This window comes from Mustela erminea, chromosome 16, assembly GCF_009829155.1.
Source record: "Mustela erminea isolate mMusErm1 chromosome 16, mMusErm1.Pri, whole genome shotgun sequence".
Taxonomy (NCBI): domain Eukaryota; kingdom Metazoa; phylum Chordata; class Mammalia; order Carnivora; family Mustelidae; genus Mustela; species Mustela erminea.
The window spans coordinates 6,101,068-6,122,761 of record NC_045629.1 but is presented as its reverse complement, the minus strand read 5'-3'; the positions used below and the strand labels follow the sequence as shown (position 1 = coordinate 6,122,761).

General features: G+C 39.1%; 1 protein-coding gene and 1 pseudogene across 1 annotated transcript; one reads left to right on the top strand and one right to left on the bottom strand.

Moving 5' to 3' along the window:
- Nucleotides 1-1,505: 1,505 nt before the first annotated feature.
- Nucleotides 1,506-21,421, top strand: ALKAL1 (ALK and LTK ligand 1). The gene is made up of 5 exons (XM_032316835.1): nucleotides 1,506-1,701; nucleotides 16,306-16,359; nucleotides 18,119-18,199; nucleotides 19,278-19,358; nucleotides 21,359-21,421. Exons 1-4 carry the CDS (start codon nucleotides 1,512-1,514, stop codon nucleotides 19,340-19,342), a joined length of 390 nt encoding a protein of 129 aa, XP_032172726.1. The 5' UTR covers nucleotides 1,506-1,511; the 3' UTR covers nucleotides 19,343-19,358; nucleotides 21,359-21,421.
- On the bottom strand, nucleotides 10,848-10,937 carry LOC116575599 (annotated as a pseudogene).
- Nucleotides 21,422-21,694: the final 273 nt, after the last annotated feature.

The window sequence follows — 21,694 nt, the reverse complement described above, 5'->3', positions numbered from 1 at the left end:
CTTCTATCAGCATTATTTCACATTGTATCTTCCCAGTTGTTTTTCATTGTGGCTGCTAACTTACTGTATTTCTAATTAAAGTAAATTTTTGAAATGCTTGTCAATGTCCATGGACTTCCCATGTTTTCTTATTTCACTTGAGTAAAGCTATAAGGAGGAACTTATTCTACCTAACTAGGGCCTTCCGAAACTCTTTATATATATATTTTTCTAAGAGAGCTTTTCTGTGTCTCCTATGGTGAAAGTCATTCTCATCCCCCAGATTCTTGTGCTTAACAGTAAAGAGAATGGAAGGCGCATTCTTCACCAGTGTAACAACTTTCTCTATATAAAGTTTCCTTCAGCAGGATTTTTATAGGGCTCTTGAAAAGTTTCTTGTGTTTCACCAGTTAGAAATACCAAGTCCAGAAAAATTATTTGAACACATTGGGGTTGATTTTCAGGGTTTGTGATTAACAAGATCTCTTTGTAAGAGAATTTAACACTGGGCAGTTGTCTCATGTGGTCATTCCCTCCGGTTCTCTTTCTGCTCTTTATCACACTGCATCCGAGAAGATAACTAGCAGTCAATTGATTAGCGAGTAACTTAAACATTTCTCATTATACTTAATATAAAGTAATAGATCGGGCTAATGAAATAATTAAAATCACAGTAATTTACACAGCACAATTTTATCTAGAGATGCCCACTTTATTTAAATTAGAACAAGTGGACTTAATCTCATTTTTCTATGTTAAACATTCCAAAAAACATTTGGAGAATACTTTATGTCCAAAAAAAATAAAAAGTAGTCTTCTGTGGTCTTGGGCGCAGGGGTAAATCTGGATGACTTCATCTGTAGTAGAAGTCAACCAGGGAATCACAGAGTAACCCCCGCAGGGAGCCAGGAGAGCTAGGCGTGGGTGTTCTGCGGGGCCAGCCTTCTGGGTCCTCAGCTCCGCCCCTGCAACGAGGAGAAGGCAATCTCGCGCCGGGGCAAAGCCGCGCTCGCAGCAGGTTGGTCCTCCTGCACCCGGTTTGGTCGCTCCAGCCAGCACCTCCAGGCGCAGCTGGATTCAAGCTGAAGAAAGTGAGTTCAGTACCTTTCCGCCCCTGGAATAGCAGTCTCAGCACACTGCGGCCCAAGTCCATGCTCTGCTTTCCATCGTCCCGACCTAGAAGTTGTGGGTTCTGTTTACCCTCAGAATCTGAATCAAGATCCGGTGTCCCGGCCCGTAGAGCCATTCTGTAGGGAGCCCCGAGGACACAGTCCGAGGATCGGGTGTGCCGGGAAGTCCCTTGTGCTCGCACTCGCTTTGTGTCCTGGGACACCTCTGAAGTCCCCAGACGCCGCTCCGCCCCGCGTCCCCGCCCAGAGACACCGAGGCGCGCAGGTATCAGCCAGCGCCCGCTAAGTACCGATTCTGTTCCAGCCGGACGCCGCCGGGACACCGCCTTCCCAGTCAGCGCACACGCACCTGCCTCGAGACCCGCCCCTGGGAGCTTCCTTTCGGGTCCTCCGCGCCCAGACATGCGGCCAGCTAAGCCAGGAGCCCCACTGTCCACGCTTCTCCTGCTCGTTCTGGTTTTGCCCCTGCCGGGGGCCCACGGGAGGCCCCGGAGTGGCAGGGGAGCATATGCCCCGGAGCAAGAACCCAAGTCGTGGCTTTTCCTCCCCGCGGCCAGAGCCGGCAGGGCACCCAACGCCTCACGGAGCACCGGTAAGCAGTCCTTTGCTCTGATGCAGGGATTTAAGAAGGCGGAATTAAGCAGAGCAGAGAACAGACCATCTCTGCAGATAATCGGTTTTCAGGAAAAGAGGTAATGAGTTTATTAGATTTAGCACTGTTGAGATTTAAGTAGCAAAAAACCCCGTCTCGCAAAGGAACTGGAGTGTTGTGTCCCTTCCTTGGTGAAGAAGCCCGTTTCAGGAGGCTGGTGGAGCAGCTGAAACCCATGGGGCTCAACCCCAGCTGGTCCAGGCAGAGTGCACGGGTTCTGTATCTGACAGTGCCTCATTCTGGGTCTTCCTGGGTTTTGAGCATTCAGTGAGCATTGCCTGAGCACACAGACACAGCCTGAACAGACTCAGGAATGCCCCTTTTGCTTTCCCCTTCAAGTTGGCCTCAGGGGATGGTTAAAAAACCACTAATTTTGAGCGGGCTGAGGTGGCTCTTGTTCACACAGACCTTCCCTAGGTTGGGCTCCTAAATCAGCTCTGGGCACTCAGGTCCCTGGCTACTTAGATGCTGAAGGAGGGGAGGAGGGAAAAATGAGGGAGAAAAAAATAGCTAATATAGGGGTCCTGAGATGCCCCAAGGTAGAGAAGTCCAGTATGATTGGGAAATGCGAAAATCATAGGGCACAATGAGGTCAGAGGGGGCAGTCAAGAGTGCAGGGCACCAGGGCAGGAAGAAAGGTAGTAAGCAAGGAATAGAGAAGCTTCGAACACCTGTCTCTGTTTAGAGCTTGTGCCATACAGAGCCAGGTAGAGCCACGGGCTAGGCTTGGAGCAGAAGTGACCCTCTTTGGGGCCATCTGCTTGCCTGGGGACCAGCCCAGTTGGCTGCCTTGCTGTCACCTCATAACTCTTTTGCCTCACATTCCACTTTTAATAAAGCAAAGAGGGATTACTTAGTATCATTTTTCTTCCGTAGTGGTTGTGATATAAATACATAGTTATTTCCTCCACAAACTTTCACTAGTGCCTATTACATGCCAGGCTGAGACCACCTACTGAAGCAGGCAGCCAGATGTCTGTGCTCTGTCACATTCTGGGTGTGTGGGAGGGAGAAAGGCTGTGCACAGGTAAAGCCAGAGAGGAAGCAGAGGGAGGTGTTGGCCAGGGCCTCAGAAGCTGAGGTGGGTTGTTGAGCTTCTGGTGCCGGGCCAGGGCAGAGATTTCCAGGGTGACTAGCAAGCCCAGAGCTCTCAGGAGGGGAGGGGAGGCTCTGGGGGTGACTACAGCAGTGGTGTCACATCCTTCATGTATATGGACTTGAAATTATTGTGAGCCTAAATATTTATCTCTGTTAAGAGTTCAGAAATAGCTAAAGTAAAACCAAAGAATGGCCAAAATAGTAATTAGTAAAAGTTTATTGGGGATGCACCAAAAAGAGTTTGCATGCCAGGCGCTTTGTTGTTATAAAGCAGCCTATATAGTGAGAAAGCAGTGACCATTTATTCTTCACAGTGATTGATTATAGTATTACAATTAAGTGCTTGGGAATTGGTTGGTAGTTACCTGATACCGACATTGGCAAACAGTTTAAGTTTTGCTTATGAGTTTTAGAGGCATAAGCAAGAGATGACCCAGGTCAAGTTAGCCTTACAAAATAAGCTAAATTAAGCTTTGCTTGTATGACAAAACTGACTTGATCTGCTCAGAGAATTTTCTTGCTTTCTTTCTTTCTCTCTCTCTCTCTTTTTTTTTAAGATTTTATTTATTTATTTTACAGAGAGAGACACAGTGAGAGAGGGAACACAAGCAAGGGGAGTGGGAAAGGGAGAAGCAGGCTTCCCAAGGAGCAGAGAGGCCAATGTGGGACTCGATCCCAGGACCCTGGGATCATGACCTTAGCTGAAGGTAGATACTTAACCGACTGAGCCACCCAAGTGCCCTGCTCAGAGAATTTTCAGGGCCGGTCTTCATTTGGTTTTGATTTTAACATCTCAGAGAAGGAGATGTTACTTTGGAATGAAAAAGAATGGGGGAAAGGCCCAAACTACAGACATATTAATGTTAACACATTATTTCAGACCAATTTCATTTAACAGATCTTTTCTCCCCAGTCACAGATTTACAGTGGTGTTTCCTGGTTTTCTAAGAAGGCTCTAACTTCTCTTGGATGCAGGACGTTCCAGTCCTATTGTGACTTGCCCCTCTGCCTTCTGTGGTTCTCCGGGCACCACAGAGGGCACCCTGTACCAGCCACACTGATTCAGACACAGATTCAGACTGTTCCTTACAGATACCAGCCGGTTCTTTGCCTCTGCTTCTTTGGAGCCTCCAAGAATGTGCTTCTCTCATCTCTCCGAATTCTGTCTATCCTCCTTGGCTCTGTTACTTTCTGGTATCTTTGTTCCGTGTTCAAAAATATGGAAATCCTGAATTTACTTTGCAGCCATCCCCACAGTTCTGATGGAACTTGGGTGTGCATAACAGTGGAATCTTCTGTGTTACAACCTAAATCCCTTCTATTTCCAGTCTGTTACTATTATAGCTGCTCACTTAGCTAGACCTATCAGCTGAGTAAAATTTCTTCCACAAGAATAATAAAAATAATTTTCCTTATTCTGCATATCACCAAGAACGAAGTACAGTGGGTTTTTGTTTTTGTTGTTTTGCAGATGAGTAAAATATTTAACATATTTTATTTGCAGAGTTACTGGAAGGTGTTTGTTTCACTGAAAAACAATAATACGAGAAAAAGTCAAGAAGCAAAGGTGATGTGTGATATTTTGCTAAGCACTTGGGAAGTGCTATCACTAGAACACTCATTATGAGGAGCCAGAGTGAGCTCACATGAATGAACTTCTGCCCTTCAGAGTATTTCTGAGTGGTGACTGTTGTAGGATATCATTCACCTAGCTGCTAAGGGGAAGTTCTGAGTGGAAGTTGATAGGATCACATATGATGGCTCCTCTTTCCTTGGAATGGTACAGTCCCAGGAGTCTGCCTTTCAGTCATAAAATTGGCAAGAAAAACTAGGATTTTAAAAATTCCTTTATAATGTTTCCCCCTGCTTTGGACTTCATTTTTATAGCTAGAAATAAGCTTTAAAGCGTTCCGATTTCTAAGATCTTTGTTGCCATGCAGAAGACAGAAAGTGATGGCTAGGTCATTGGTTCAGAGTCTGTGTTCCCCTCCTGTGTGTGCTATTGAAGAAAACATCATTGAGCTCCTGGGTGGTTCACTCGGTTAACTGGCTGCCTCGGACTCAGGTCATGATCCCAGGGTTTTGGGATCAAGTCCTGCAGAGTCGCCCTCGGCCGCTCCCCTTGCTTGTGCTTTCTCTCTTTCATACAAATAAATAAAATAAAAAAAAAAAAAGAACATCACTGAAGTGGGAAGTAACATGTCTTGGAGTTTAGCCATTTATTACAACTCTATTTCTCTGTCAACATAAGCTACCAGGAAATAGTAGTGAAAACATTATATCATGTTTGAAAGTGTATAGTTTTATACATATTAATAAAATTAAAATATTATTAAAATAGGATTTACCTGGAATTATTGTCAGTCTCATTGGTTAGACTATCTCATTCAGTAATGATTTTTTCCCCTTTAAACACAAGACAGAATTTTTCTTCTCCTACAACTTTCCTCATATTATGACTTGTATTAGTTTATGCATATAATATGTATAAAATATATACATAGATTATATTTGTATAGTATAATATTATACTATCTGGATATAAGCCTCTTGCAGTTGGAACTGAGGATTACTCAGTTTTTAATGCCCTGTAGGCTATTAAATTCATTAGATGCAATTGACTTTTAGGAGAACATTTTTTCTTTGGAACTGAAATTTTGAAATGGGAAAAATTTTTAATTAACTTTAAAAGTAAAAGAATTGATTTTTTATTTGCCCTCAAAGGCTGATTAGATCTTATGATTTAATCTGTGCCATTTCTGAGACATGAGCTCATTTCTTAGCATTTATGACCAAGTTTAGACAACACAACATCTGCTGCCCTTAATGCCTTCTAGGGCAGTGGATCTTCGAATGAGGCCATATACCTCGGAAGCAACTGCGAGGCAAGTTTTTGAATGTAATTATCGTGTTCACCTTGGATATCCTAAATCTCTGAGTATAGCCCGTGCCTCTGCATCAAAAAGCTCTTGGCAGATTCTTGTGTAATTGAGTTTTTGGAATCACCAGAGATTTTTAATTGAGGACAGTGGGGAGGAGAAAAGTGGTATATCAGAATCTGGGACGTTTCTTTGAGACAGAGACAATTCCTGGCTGGTCTCCACAACCCTAGCCACACTTTTCTTCCCAGAGCTCTCTGTCCACCCTTCATCCCCACATGTGCCCACAGCACCATAGCTTTATTTTCCCATGAGTCTGAATGATGATCTGTGAAAAAAAAAAAGTCTTCCTTGGTCTGCCAGCCTCGGGAGCATCGCCATTCAATACTTGTTAGAGAAGCACTATGCAAGAACTATGAATCTTTAAAAAAAAAAAAAAAAAAAAGTGGGGGGTGCGCCTGGGTGATTCAGTTTGTTAAGCGACTGCCTTCAGCTCAGGTCGTGATTCTGGAGTCCCAGGATTGAGCCCCACATCGGGTTCCCAGATCCACGAGAAGTCTGCTTCTCCCTCTGACCTTCTCCCCTCTCATGCTCTCTCTCACTCTTTCTCAAATGAATAAAAACAAAATCTTTAAAAAATAAAGAACTATGAAGACCTGTGGTATGTGGAGCTTTATGTAAACCTATTGGCCAAACTTTCTCACGCCACCCCTTCTTTCTCTCTCTTTCTTTTCTCTCTTCTTCCCATCTGTTCTCCCCTTCCTCCTTCTTTCTCTCTTTTTTAAAATCTAGCATTTATTTGCATCTCAAAGTACTGGTTTTGAAGGAGTCCAATCCTGGTAACATTGTATTGGCCACCGCATTCAGCGCAGCTTTACCTCAGCACCTGGGGGTTACAGGGGAAAGCCCAGCACATAGTAAAATGACACAGAACAAGGAAAGGTGACTTGAGGGCAGAACGGTGGGAAGGGGCCACTTATCAGACTGCTAGTACCTCTCCTCAGGCCTCCCTCTTCCCTGAGACACAACCATATTGGAATTAGGCCAATTAATAACCCCACAGTGGCTTGTAAGTGTTCAAGTGAAAGGAGGAGTCACAGCTCTGTCACTTTAAATTGAAAGTCAGAAATGATTAAGCTTAGTGAGGAGGATACATCAGAAGCTGAGATAAGCCAAAATCTAGGCCTCTTGCAGCAGTCAGCCAAGATGTGAATGCAAAGGAAAGGGGCACCTTTCCTTAAGAATCTGCCTTCAGCTCAGGTCATGATCCCTGGGTCCTGGGATCAAGCCCCATGTCAGGCTCTCTGCTCAGCCTGTTTCTTCCTCTCCCTGTAGCCCTGCCTGCTTGTGCACTCTCTCTCTCTATCAAATAAATAAATAATGCAAAGGAAGAGTTCTTGAAGGAAATTACCTTCTTGAAGGAAAGCACCACTGCAGTGAACACACGAATGGTAAGAAAGCAAAACAGCCTTATTTTTCATATGGAGAAAGTTTTAATGATATGGATAGAAAACCACACCAGGCAAAACAGCCTCAGGCCAATGCCTAATCCAGAGCAGGGCTCTAACTCTCTTCAATTCTGTGGAGGCTGAGAGAGGTAAAGAAGCTGCAAAAGAAAAGTCTGAAGCTAGCAGAGGTGGGTTCATGAGATTTAAGGAAAGAAGCTGTCTGAATAATATCAAAGGGTGAGGTGAAGCAGCAAGTAGTGATATAGAAGCTAAGCAAGTTCTCCAGAAGATCTAGTTCAGATCATTAGTGAAGGTGCCTACACTAAACAACAGATTTTTAGTGTAGATGAAACAGCCTTCTGAAGAAGATGGAAGAAGATGCCATCTGAGACTTCCATAGCTAGAGAAAAGTCAAAGCTTCAAAGAACAGGTCGACTCTCTTGTTAGGGGCTAACGCAGATGGTGACTTTAAAATTGAAGTGAATGCTCCTCTACCACTGCGAAAATCCTGGGCCCCTTGTGAATTAAGCTGTGCTCTAGAAATGGAAAAACAAAACTCAGATGAGAGCACATCTGTTCACAACACAGTTTCTTGAATATTTTAAGCCCATTGTTGATATCTACTCACTGCTCAGAAAAAAGATTCCTTTCCAAAATGATACTGCTCATTGACAGTGTACCTGAAATCTGATGGAGATACACAATGAGATTCATGTTAGCATGCTTGCAGCCCATGGATCAAGGAGTAATTTTGGCTTTTGAGTCTTATTATTTAATAAATACATTCCACTCAGCTACAGCTGCCAGATAGTGATTCTTCTGATGGATCTGGGCAAAGTAAATTTGAAACTTATGGAAAGGATTGACCTTCCCAGTGCCATTAAGAACATTCATAATTCATGGGAATAGGTCAAAATATCAACATGAATAGGCGTTTGAAAGAAGTTGGTTCCAACCCTCATGCATGACCTTGAGGAGTTCAAGACTTCAGTGGAGGAAGTAACTGCAGATGTGGTGGAAATAACAAGAGAACCAGAATTAGAAGTGGGTCAGAAGATGTGACTGAATTGCTGCAATGTCATGATAAAACTTTTACAGATGAGGAGTTATTTCCAATGGAGGAGCAAAGAAAGTGGTTTCTTGAGATGGAATCTACTCCTGATGAAGATGTTGTGAATATTGTTGAAATCCCAATGAAGGATTTAGAATACTACATTAGCTGAGCTGATAAAGCAGCAGGAGGGTTTGAGAAGATTGAATCCAATTTTGAAATAAGTTTTACTGTGGCTAAAACACTATGAAACAGCATCGTATGTTACAAAGAACACATTCATGAAAGGAAAAATCAGGTGAAGCAGCAAATTTCACTGTTGTCTTATTTCAAGAAATTGTCACACTCAGTCACCTCAACCTTCAGCAAACACCTCCTGATCCATCAGCAGCCATTAACACTGAGGCACTGAGGCAAGGCCCTCCACCAGCAAAGTGATGAAAACTTGCTGAAAGCTCAGATGATGATATAATTTGCAGCTGAAATAACATTAGGCCCCCCCAAAGGTTACATACAAAGAGAGTTAATCTCTTTATTTAAAAATCTCAAACTCTAATAAGAGGTATGATGTAAAAACATATTTACAAATACATACTTTTTATGTAATTTTATAAGAACATGTAATTTTAGAAGAACAGAAGAGAGTACATGCTTTATGAGAGTGTATTTTTTAAAAAAAGATTTTACTTATTTGAGAAAGAGTGAGTATGAGAGAGAGAATGAGGAGGGGAAGGAGAGGGAGAAGCAGACTCCTAGCTGAGCAGGGAGGCTGACGCGGACTCAGTCCTGGGACCCTGTGCTCATGACCTGAGCTGAAGGCAGACACTTAACGGACTGAGCCATCCAGGCTCCCCATGACTGTATATGGACTCTGAAAAACAATCTGAGGGTTTTGAAGGGACGGGGGGTGGGAGGTTGGGGTACCAGGTGGTGGGTATTATAGAGGGCACGGATTGCATGGAGCACGGGGTGTGCTGCAAAAATAATGAATACTGTTATGCTGGAAATAAAGAAAAAAAAATAAAAATTAAAAAATAAAATAAATAAATAAATAAAATAAAATATAACAGAAAAAAAAAACCTAAAAGTATTTTTTAAAGATATTGCTTGCTTGAATATGTTTGTCATCAGCTTTTTCCTTCAAATATTTAATAAATTTCCATGTTTTTCAAATACCCATATTTCCCATGAGCAATTTCCTTAACATTGATATAATAGGGTTAGTTTTTATTTTTGAAAATGGAACTGTTTTTATATATTTACAAAGAGAAATAGTTGTGTCATCTCTAAATAAAGAAAGTGATAATTCAAGGAACTATATAGCAAACGTTTCAATTTAGGTATCGAAAAATGCTAACTTAAAACAAAATGAAGGAATGCCCCTCAGTACCTAATAAGGTGCAAACGATCAATTAACGTGGTTTTGTAAAGAATCAATCAAGTCCGAGCAATTATCTTTATGGTAAGATACTAAGTTATATGCAGGTAAAACTGAACACTAAACGTTTTCTATTATTTTGTTTTCTAGTTGTTCTGTCTTCTGACTTTTTTATTATTCCATATGATCTCTGGTCATTTAAACATTTTTTAAAATTCCAGTTACTTCATAGGGTAGCTCTATTTTTAGCTTTTTGAGGAACCTCCATACTGTTTTCCACACTGCACAAGCTTGCATTCCTACCAGCAGTATAGAAAGTTTCCTCTTTCTCTGCATCCTTGCCAACATCTGTTTTCCTGACTTGTTAGTTTTAAACATTCTGACCTGTGTGACATGATATCTCATTATAGAACTAGAGGGTATTGTATTAAGTGAAATAAGTCAATCAGAGAAAGACAATTATCATATGATCTCATTCATATGTGGAATTTAAGAAGCAAAACAGTGGATCATAGAAGGGAGGAAAAAATAAAACAAGATGAAATCAGAGGAGGAGACAAACCATAAGAGACTCTTAATCATAGGAAACAAACTGAGGGTTACTGGAGGGGGTAGGGTGGGGGAATGGGGTAACTGGGTGATGGACATTAAGGAGTGCATGTGATGTAATGATCACTGGGTATTATATAAGACTGATGAATCACTGAACTCTACCTTTGAAACTAATAATACATTGTATGTTAATTAGTTGAATTTAAATTTTAAAAGATGTGCAAAAAAATTTTAAAAAGGTGGTCAGACTGTCAAAAAAGTAAAATATATACATACTCCTTTTGTATTCCTCAATATGCTAACTAAAGAATATATTTCTAAAAAAAATTCCAGTTAGTTAATATACAGTGTAATAATAGTTTCAGGTATGCAGTATAGTGATCCAACATTTCCACACACCACCTCATGCTCATCACAGCACCTGCTCTCCATCTCATTACCAGAGGGGTTACCTCCCCTCTGGTAGCCATCAGTTTGTTCTCTATAGTGAAGAGTCTGTTTTTTGGTTTGCCTCCGTCTCTTTTTTCCTCTCTGCTCATTTGTTTTTTCTTAAATTTCACATATGAGTGAAGTCATACAGTACTTGTCACACTGAATAAAAATATGAAACACTTCATGAATTTGCTTTTTAAATTTCACATATGAGTGAAATCATACAGTATTTGTCACTCTCTGACAATAAAAATATGAAACACTTCATGAAATTGCTTGTCATCCTTGCTAATCTTCTCTGTACTGTCCCAGTTTTAATATAAATGCTGCAGGAGCCTCTGCCTTGGACTCAGATCATGATGCCAGGGTCCTGGGATCAAGTCCCGTGTCGCAGTGGGACTCTCTGCTTGGCAGGAAGCCTGTGTCCCCCTCTCTCTCTGCCTGCCTCTCTGCCTACTTGTGATCTCTGTCAAATGAATAAATAAAATCTTTAAAAATATATGCATAGGGGCACCTGGATGGCTCAGTGGGTTAAAGCCTCTGCTTTTGGCTCAGGTCATGATCCCAGAGTCTTGGGATAGAGCCCCACATCGGGCTCTCTGCTCAGCAGGGAGCCTGCTTCCCCCTCTCTCTCTGCCTGCCTCTCTGCCTACTTGTGATCTCTCTCTGTCAAATAAATAAATAAAATCTTTTAAAAATAAATAAATAAGTGAATGAAAAACCTAGTCACCCTCGAAGGGTGATAGTTCATAAAATATATATATGTATATGCTGCAGATAAGAGCACGATCTCTGCTCATTTTGAACATGAGAAGTAGGAATGAGAGATAAGCCTGTCAGCATTTATATACACACATGTATATGCAAATCTTCATAAAAGATTTATAAAAGGTTTATCAAAGATTAATAAAATCTTCAAATTTCTTCATAAAAATATTATTGTAAACTTAAAATTGATAATAGTGGCAGTTGGCAGCTGTTTTGGTTAAATAATAACTAGAAATTTTCACAAATTAGAGTAGTGAGACAGTAATTTGGGGGATACTTGTCATGCATTATGAAGAGATCCTTTTGTTTTTAATCCATCCACGTATTTAATCTTTTATACCTTGTTGTTAGATACCAGAAGAATGAAGCACGCATTTGAGACTTGTGCTGTACAACATGGTAGCCTACTCAATGCATGTGCCTATCAAGCATTCGCAGTGTGGCTTGTCCAAGTTGAGATGTGCCGTAATTGTTAAATACACTGCAGATTTTGAAAACAGTATTAAAAAATGTAAAATGTCTTAATATTTTTAAAGCAGGGAATATATGTTGAAAGGATAACATTTAGAATATTGGGTTAAGCAAAATAAATTATTAAATACATTTTACCTATTCTTTTTTACTTTTTAAGGTGTGGCTACTAAAAACTTTGAAATCACATATGTGACTTATATTTCTGTAATGGAGATTGCTTTCTTTTTTTTTAAAGATTTTATTTATTTATTTGACAGAGATCACAAGTAGGCAGAAAGGCAGGTAGAGAGAGTGAGAGGGAAGCAGGCTCCCTGCTGAGCAGAGAGCCCGATGCGGGACTCGATCCCAGGACCCTGAGATCATGACCTGAGCCGAAGGCAGTGGCTTAACCCACTGAGCCACCCAGGTGCCCTGAAGATTGCTTTTCAAGACCATTTTCCATAAGATATCAATCAACTAATCTTTTGTGGGGTGATACTCTTCTATTTGATTTCTCAAGTAGTATTTTGTTGATCCAAAATTATCATAGGTGCATCCTAACGTTAAATACAAATTCAGTTTCAATCAACTAGTTTTTTTTTTTTTTTTAAGATTTGATTTATATACTCGACAGAGAGAGAGATCACAAGTAGGCAGAGAGGCTGGTGGGGGAGTGGGGGGAAGCAGGCTCCCTGCTGAGCAGAGACCCCCCCCCCCAATGCAGGTCTTGATCCCAGGACCCTGAGATTATGACCTGAGCTGAAGGCAGAGGCCTAACCCACTGAGCCACCCAGGTGCCCCAAAATCAACTAGGTTTTTTTTTTTTAATTGAAAAAGTAATACAGATTTATGTTCAAAGTTAAAATTAATAATAAATATGTATTGAAAAATACCTCTTTTCTCCCACCCCCAGAATCTTACCTCTTGCCTTTCTGCAGTCACCATTACAGTTTTAATACAAATAGGAGTGTGCTACCAAGCAGGCATTGGCAAACTTTTTCTAGAAATGGCCAGATAGTAAATATTTTGGCTTTGTGGACTCTCTGATCTCTGCAGAAAGCACTCAATTTTGCATTATAGCATGAAAGCAGGCATAGACCACATGTGACCAAATTAGTATGGCTGTGTTCCAATAAAGCTTTATATGCAAAAATACGCATAGGGCAGAATTTGACGCCTGACACTAGTGCTATTCATTGGAAATATAGTAGCTTATCTCTAAACCTTTTGACTTATGTGTGTGTATCTTGTTCCTCCATACTGGGTATTATGATTATGATCTTTTAAGAGTGAATCTTGACTGTGTCATCCCCTTGCCTAATCTTTGACTTCTCATCACTTGTAGAATTAAGGACAAAGTTTATAAAGGACTATAAGGGCATCTATGTCTGCTGCTTACGTGTGTGTATGTATGAGAGAGAGAGAGAGAGAGTGAGAGCACAGGCATGAGTCAGGGAGGAGTGGCAGAGGGAGAGGGAGGAGTAGGCTCCCCGCTGAGCAGAGAGCCCAGTGCAGGACTTGATCCCAGGACCCTGGAATCATGACTTGAGCCCAAGGCAGATCCTCAACCAACTGAGCCACCCTGGAGCCTTTGTCTGTTGCTTCGGCTGACTTTTCTCTCCCTCACCTTCTTCCTCTTTTAGCATCCTGGACAGTTCTTAAATACCTGAAACACCGTGTCATCTTTTCCTCCTCAGAGATTTCTTTCTTCCTCTCTCCCTCCCTCCTTCCCTTCCTTCCTTCTAATTCTTTCTGCCCTTCCCTTCTCTTCTCTTTTCTTTTTCTTTTTTTTGGGGGGGCCTAAGGTGATGTTTCCATCTCTTACCTAGATATCTCTTGCTTATCACTTTAAGTGTCAACTTAAATATCACTTTTCTGTTTCATTTAAGTCAGTCTGCTTTATGTTCCTAAATTGTGTTTGTACTTTGAAATGAAAATTCAAGTGTATTTAAAGTGTGGTTTTCTTGGTGGCCTATACTGAGCTCAAGCAAGACCATGATTGTTTTCATTTGAAAGGTAACAAGCTACTTGAAGGATTATCCTCTCAGCTTTTAATTCCTTAAACATTTGCCAGATGACCCATCTGCAAAGCAGTGTTGTACACCCTGCAGATGAACAAGACATTGTACCTTTCCTCAAGAAGCCACAATATTGTGGTGGAGACAGACTCATGCATGGTTCACTATCATGCTAATCTGAAAATTGCCTTTATAGAAGAAGTTAGAAAGTGTGCTATGGGAGTGTAGAAGAGGGGTGTCCTCCTGAGTGTCATCATTGTGCCAGGCCTCATCAGAGAAACACAATTATCATACGATCTCACTGATATGTGGAATGTAAGAAACAAAACAGAGGATCATAGAGGAAGAAAGGAAAAAGTAAAACAAGACACAACCAGAGAGGGAGACAAACCATAAGAGGTTCTTAATCATAGGAAATCAGCTGGGGGTTGCTGGAGGGGAGGAGGGTAGAGAGATGGAGTAGCTGGGTGATGGACATTAAGGAGCGCATGTGATGTAATGAGCACCGGGTATTATATAAGACTGATGAATCACTGAACTCTACCTATGAAACCAATTAATGTTGTGTGTTAATTAATTGAATTTAAATTTAAAAATATTTTAAAAATCATAGTTGAAAATGTTTTTGGAACTAGAATTATTGATAGTCTTCGAACATGTTTTAGCCATAGAACTCCAACTGTACTCAACTAACTCAGCTCAGAAAGGGGCAGAGGAGCTACCCTGCCAGATAAATTGGGGAGTACTGACTTCCCAGGAGCCAATTTGCCACACTTGGTTTCAGAGAGGTATTGGGGAAAGACCTGTGTTCAGTCTGGAATATAATTAATGAGAGCACCAAAATATTTATATAAAGAAATACTTATATCTTCCTATTGCTTTGTTTTTCTGGATTAGTTTGGATGGTTCATAAGTACAGATGTTTGTTGTCAGTGGGAGGAGAGCTCCAATCCAGCTGCACACCTGTCGCCCTAACAGTGCTGCTCCGGACTCAGAACTGGGCTGCTAGGAGCAGGGAGCTCCCTACGCAAGGAAGCACTCTTAAACACTCCTCATTAACTCTAGGATGTAAAGGGCTGTTAGAATTCCTATGTCTTCATTTTTTTAAAAAATTTTATTTATTTATTGAACAGAGAGAGAGAGAGAGAGATCACAAGTAGGCAGAGAGGCAGGCAGAGAGAGAGAGAGGAATGCAGGCTCCCTGCTGAGCAGAGAGCCCGATGCGGGACTCGATCCCAGGACCCTGGGATCATGACCTGAGCTGAAGGCAGTGGCTTAACCCACTGAGCCACCCAGGCACCCCTATGTCTTCATTTTACACTACCTATCTCAACGAGGTACACAAATCAGTGTGGTCCTTCAGACTCACTTATTATGCCCCTATTAAAACTCATATGATGTTTGACAGGCACAAGAGTCAATCTATAAAAAGGACATTGTGAGTTTAAATCTGTAGCTGTCAATGAAATTGGGTTCAAAATTTTATTTGTTTCTGTTTTCTTTTCCTCTTAAAGAGTTGTGTATATTCCAAACTGTTTTTTTTTTTTATAAATTGTGTTTTTTGCTTATAGGGAGTACAAAGTGAAGTGTGAGATGTAGTTTGATTTTTTATTTTCACTTACTTAAAATGCAAAACCCCAGGTGCCTGGGTGGTGCAGTCTGCCTTTGGTTCAGCACTTGATCCCAGGATCCTAGAATCACACCCCAAATCAGGGTCCCTGCTCACCTGGGAGTCTGCTTCTCCCTCTACCCCTCCTTGTCCCCCTAACCCTCCTACTTGTGCTCACGCTGTCTCTCAATTTCTCTCTCAAAACTAAATAAAATCTTAAAAAATTCAAATCCCCTTAAAGTGGGAGTGTATCATGAACTGGAGATTATTTCACCTCATTTTTTCTGGCTGCTGTTGGGAGAGTGGGTTAGAGGAATGAGAAGACCCATCAGGGAGCTGCAGCACAGGGATAATGACCAAAGTATGATGGCTTGGGACGAGTCTTGTTTTAATGAGAAGAAGCAGAGTGTATGGGTCTTGGGTAATTTCTGGCATTGGAATATATAAAATTAAATAATGGTGTGTATATAGTAGAGAAGGAAAGAGGAAAGTCAGGCATACTTTCTTGATATCTGGGTTGAGCAAAGAGTAAGGAGTGATGCCTTATATGAGACAGGGAACATGCGGGTGGGGGCCAGGGAACAGGTCTGGGGTCTTAGGGAAATCAGGTGTTCAGTTCTGGCTATGCACTTTTGAGAGGTCTGTAAGTTTCCCAGTTAGAGTGGTAGAGCACGCAGGTAGCTCTGGGGGAGGTCTGGAGCTCCAGGGAATGGTCGGAGCCAGAGATACAGATTTGGAATGAGCTGCATGAACTGCCATGAGTTCATGTGTTAGGTGGTTGTCATTATAGACTATTTATAAGGATATTTTTAATGGTGGAAATGCATCTAAGAAATTGTAATTTTTTTTTCTTTTCAGAAATATTCCCAAGAGATTTGAATTTAAAAGACAAATTCATAAAACATTTCACAGGTAAGCACAAAATCTATCAGTGATACAATTAAATAAAAAGCTTGTATACAAATTACTGTTAGGCATTAGGGATATGAAGATAAATGTCTGTAAGAAGCTCAACAGTCCAGTTAGGAAAGTGGACAAATGCTATTAAATTGCACTAATAATAATATCAACCAGATTTTGGTAAGTAATAGAAATGTATATATATATATATTTAGGGATGTACAGAAAGTGAATAATTTTGCCAAAAACTACCAGGAAAAGCTTGTAGGGTGCACATTTAAGTTGGGCTCTAAAGGAGAATAACATTTTCTTGGATGAAAGAAACACTCTGGTGAGAAGAAATTCTTTGAGAACATGGTAGCTTGGAGGCAGGACAGGTAGATGGTGTGGATACACTGTGGGGTAAGTTTAGGTAAGGGTGTGTGTGGCCACTGGACAAAAGTATGCCTCGAAAGGTAGGTTGGAGTCATACTGTGAAGAATTCTAAACGATTTATATCCTAAGGAATTTAGGTCATGCTTCTTAGGCAATGGGAGCAACAGAAGTTTTTTTTTGAATGGGAAAAAGACAGACTTTCATATGCCATGTCTTTTTTTTTTTTTAAGGTTATTTATTTATTTGAGAGAGAGAGAGAGAGAGAATGAGAACACAAGCCTGGGGTGGGGAGGAAAAGGGAAAGAAAGTCTTAAGTAGACTAGTAGACTCTGCAGTGAGGTCCGAGCCTAACAGGGCTCGGTCATGAGAAATCTCATGACCCTGAGATTTCTACCTGAGCTGAAACCAAGAGTCAGACACTTAACTGACTGTACCACCCAGGCGTCCCCATATGCCATGTTCTAAGCACAGATGAAATACTGTCTTATGACACTCTCTTTCTTTTTATCGACTTTGCGAATCATTGGAAATCATATTATGCCTCAAGTTCTAGTAATTCACTAAATTATTGTGAATCAAGCACGACCACCTTCACCATTGCTATTGCCTGACTGCTCCTAACCATCCCAGCTGCCTTTTACTGTTTTACATCTCAGGCCTATAAGCTGGGAAAATTATGGTTTTCCCACTTAAAGAAACCAGTGGCCATATTTAATTAATCTGAGAATGATGGTTGTGAGCTTAAACCAAGACCTACCCTAGCAAGTGTAAGGAATTTTCCAGTGTTTAGCGTTTCTAGTCACTCTGTTCACAGCACTGTGAGCCCTTCTACCACTTCCAAAACATCAGATTCCAGATGTAGGGATAAGTTTTGGTGGGAATTCTCTGGGTTTGTGGCAATAAATAAGAGAAGTCTCAAGTCCCTGCTCACTTTACTACAGTCCTTGACACTAACAAGACACAAATTAATTAGAAAATGGAATTAATGTCTCTGTATATAAGCATTAATTCCTGTTATATAAAAAAAAAACCTGAAGAACAGCAAGTGGGAACGAGGATATTTATTTTTTATTCTTCACATCTACTTGATTTGGTTTGTACAATTCCTTTTTCTATCTAGAGCTTTCCCCCTCTTAATTATTCTAAAGAGTTCTTCAGAAACTGAAGTTTCCAATATGTGAAATGGTGAGAATTGGTAATGAATTCAGAGCTTTTTCACAGATTACAATTTACTACCTCCCACAGAGCTAGGGTAAGGAGAAGTATTCTCAGACAAGTTCTTTTAAGGGCATGGAAGGATGTTAAGTTACAGTTGTATTATTTCCAGCCATCAAGTACTAGCAAATTTGTTTGGAAAACATGCCGATGTTTATCATAAACGTTCTTTTCCTAATAGGGCCAGTCACATTTTCAGCTGAATGTAGCAAACATTTCCATCGACTCTATCACAACACTAGGGATTGTTCAACACCAGCTTGTAAGTAGTTTGGATAGGTTTCCTTTTTTTTTTTCCATTAATATAAAATCTTTATGCAACAATAAATGCATGCAATTTTAAACTTCAACTGTCTGCGTCTGGGGATAGACTAAACAATGTATGAGATGTTATTTATAACATTGACAGTACTTAAATGAAGGCTTGTGTGTGCTGTTGAGAGTGCAAAGAATGAAACTGAATTGTAATTGGGACTATATCCAAATCTGAAAATAGCCAGATTTCCTTAAGGACTGAAATGTTTGTCAGGATTTATGTCTTTTTTCATTTTTCAAATTCCTTGGCATGAAGTGCTCTTCATATAAATGAAAAAGAAAATAAGATGACCATGAAGAATAAGTCAAAATTTCCTCTTCAGTTATTTTAAAGTAAATAGTTTCATATCATTTATACAATGAGTGACCGATTGTTCTGAATAATTATAGCATAGTGTTTTAAATGTGGCTCTAATGAATTCTTTTGGACACTTAAGTCACCAAAGTTAGTAATTTCAAATGTAATATTTAAATGTTATTATTGAAACTGCCCAAAATTGGGATCATGTGTGGTAACTCAGTTGGCTGTTTTTAAATTCCTTTCTAAACCTAAACTTCCCTTTTAAGGTACACGGATTTTAAGCATTTTGTTTCTTTTTAACTAGATTGGTCATCTTGAAGTATGTTTAATTTTACTCAGGAAGTTGAATCAGAATTGTTATAATTTTTTTCAAAAACTGCTTGTGTTCAATGACTAAGGGAAATTAATCACACTGGAATCAAAGCAAACTAAGTCGTAGCACAGCATAGTGAAGAAAGCTTACTCTTTGAACTCAAACTACTCAGTAGTTATGAGATTCTTGACATTTGGATGCTGGTTTTTCATCTCTGTCTTTAAAGTGAGGGAACAGTAACATCTACCTAATTGTGTTATGAGAATTAATGAGAAAGCCCAGGTTAAGCATTTGTTGTGTTGGGTGCTTATTAAATCTTAGCTCTCATTCTCAATTAGTGATAATAATAATATGGTTTTCCCACATTTATAATAACTGTATACATAATTTTCCCTTAAATGTTTTTTGTAGATTACAAGAGATGTGCTAGATTGCTAACAAGATTAGCAGTAAGTCCCTTGTGCTCACAGACCTAGAAGACTTTCCCTATGAGTATGTATTTATTTATTTTTCTTATTCTGTTTAATCAGCTAGCTTTCTGAAGAAATTTTGAACAATTTAGAAAGCCAGGCAGCTGATTGTAGCAACACCTAATGAAATTAATCTGTGGATTTTTCACTTAGTATTAAAGCTTTGTTTAAATGCTTAGACTGCTTTATTGAATTAATTAAAAATGCTCTCAACAGTGATTAAATTAAGTAAAATAAACAACTTTGTGGCAGCCTTACCAGTCTTGAGTGATTTTTAGAAATATTTCATCTATTGGGGTTATATTATTATTGTGCAGAAGCCTTATGCAAATAGACATTAGATGTACAAAGCTATATAAAGCTCTACCTTTTCTTAACTGGTCAAAAGATATAATAAAAGTAGCACTGGGATCTAAAATTTTGGTTTATGTAGGGTACATAACAAAAAGAAATAAGGTATTGGAAGAGTAAAGGAAAAAGCAAGGGATCAAAAATATGATGAATATGTAATCATCTGCTCTAGCTTATACTTTGCCAGAGTGAAATAGTAAGTCAGAATTTTCATTCTGACTAAATTACCCTAGGAGCCCTATGACAATAAAGTATTTGGATAACCTAAAAAAATATAACATTTATTTACAAAAGTAGACTCTATACAAGAAACTGAAAGATCTTTTTTCCCACTAGAGATTTTTCTACTCAGTAGTTCTTTCCCGGGACAGAACAAAGCCAACACACTTTTGGGTCAGTATTTCAGCACCACGGACAAGTCTCTTTAAAGAAACAGGTTTTCACAGTTTCTGAGAGTAGAAATGGAAGTCATGGAATGTGTATATAGAATTATCTCTGAATCTCTTGATTTAGCCCATGAAACTTGATCTACCCAAGTAACTGCATGGGGATTTACTTAACTCATCTCACAGTTTCATTGTGCTAATTACTAAGACAATCTTGACTTGTTGTCTATTTCTATTCTTATTTAAAAAGCAATTGTAAATAAATAATAATAATTGATACTCTTAATTCTGCATATTCACAGTTTCAGAATTTTAAAAGTTCTCTCTCTCTCCCTTTTTAAAAAGGTTTATTTATTTTAGAGAGAGAGTGCAGCAGAAAGGGGAAGAAAGAGAGGGAGAGAGAGTCTGAAACAGATTCTGCATTGAGTGTGGAGCCTGATTTGGGGCTGGATCTTACAACCCTTAGGTCATGACCTGATCTGAAACCAAAAGTTGGATGCTTAACCAACTGCACCACCCAGGCTTCCCCCAATTTTTTCTTTCTTTCTTTCTTTTCTTTTCTTTTTTTTTAGATTAAGAGAAGATCATTTTAATGTTCAGAGGCAAGATATTTGAATAATAACTCTCAATCTATCTCAAACCTTTTGAATAATATAAAACATGAATAAATAAAGAAAATTCATTAGGCTATTGAAGTGATCTAAATCAAGACACATTTATCTTTCTTTGTTTTAATATATTTTATGTGAATGAGTGAATTTGCATAAAGTCAAAAAAACAACATAATAACCATGAAAATTCTCAAAAAATGAATGCTGTACTATAATTCCAAATACTGCATATAAACTTACATTCTCCTAGAACTAGATTCATAGAAGACAGAGCTGATAAATATGCCCCTTAGAAATTGCAGAGAAAGATATATTTCTATAGTAATATCTGTTTCTAATTATTTATTTAACAAGGTATTAGAAATACAGTATTAGAGATTAACAAATTTTAAGAATATTTATGTTACTTAGGTTATTCCAAGTTCATTTTTTGGTTTATTTAGATATCATAAAACTTTAATGGGGGAGTTATAATTTAAAGTATCTAAAAGTACTGATTGACCCCTCTACCCCTCCACACTCATTAACTTATATTCTCAGAATTAAATTATAAATTGAGCCCACAGATTCCTTCAGCAAAATAAAATAAAATATAACTATATTAAAACTATGCATACTTTTAAGTACATTAAGAATCAGAATATAAATAATAGTTTTCTTTTTCCCCCTGACAGGCATTTCTTAAGAATGTAAATTTGATTTGAAGAAAAAAGTGCCTGGAATCATACTAACTGTACAAAGAGATGAAGCATCTATTTTTATGGCATGTTAATATGAATAAAATAAGAGACTTCTCAGAAACAACTGTTTGTTTGTGTCCTTTCATATAGTTCAGTCTTTCTTGGTTTATTTTCATGTATAGAGTAATTTGAAATTTTTAAAAAATAAAGTTTAAATCACACAATGTATATAGAATATCAAAAGTGTGCTATTTTTTTATTTTTGCTAGATATATTTTATTTTCTTACATGGTTTATGTTCCATATAGGTATGGATTAAATATTTAACTA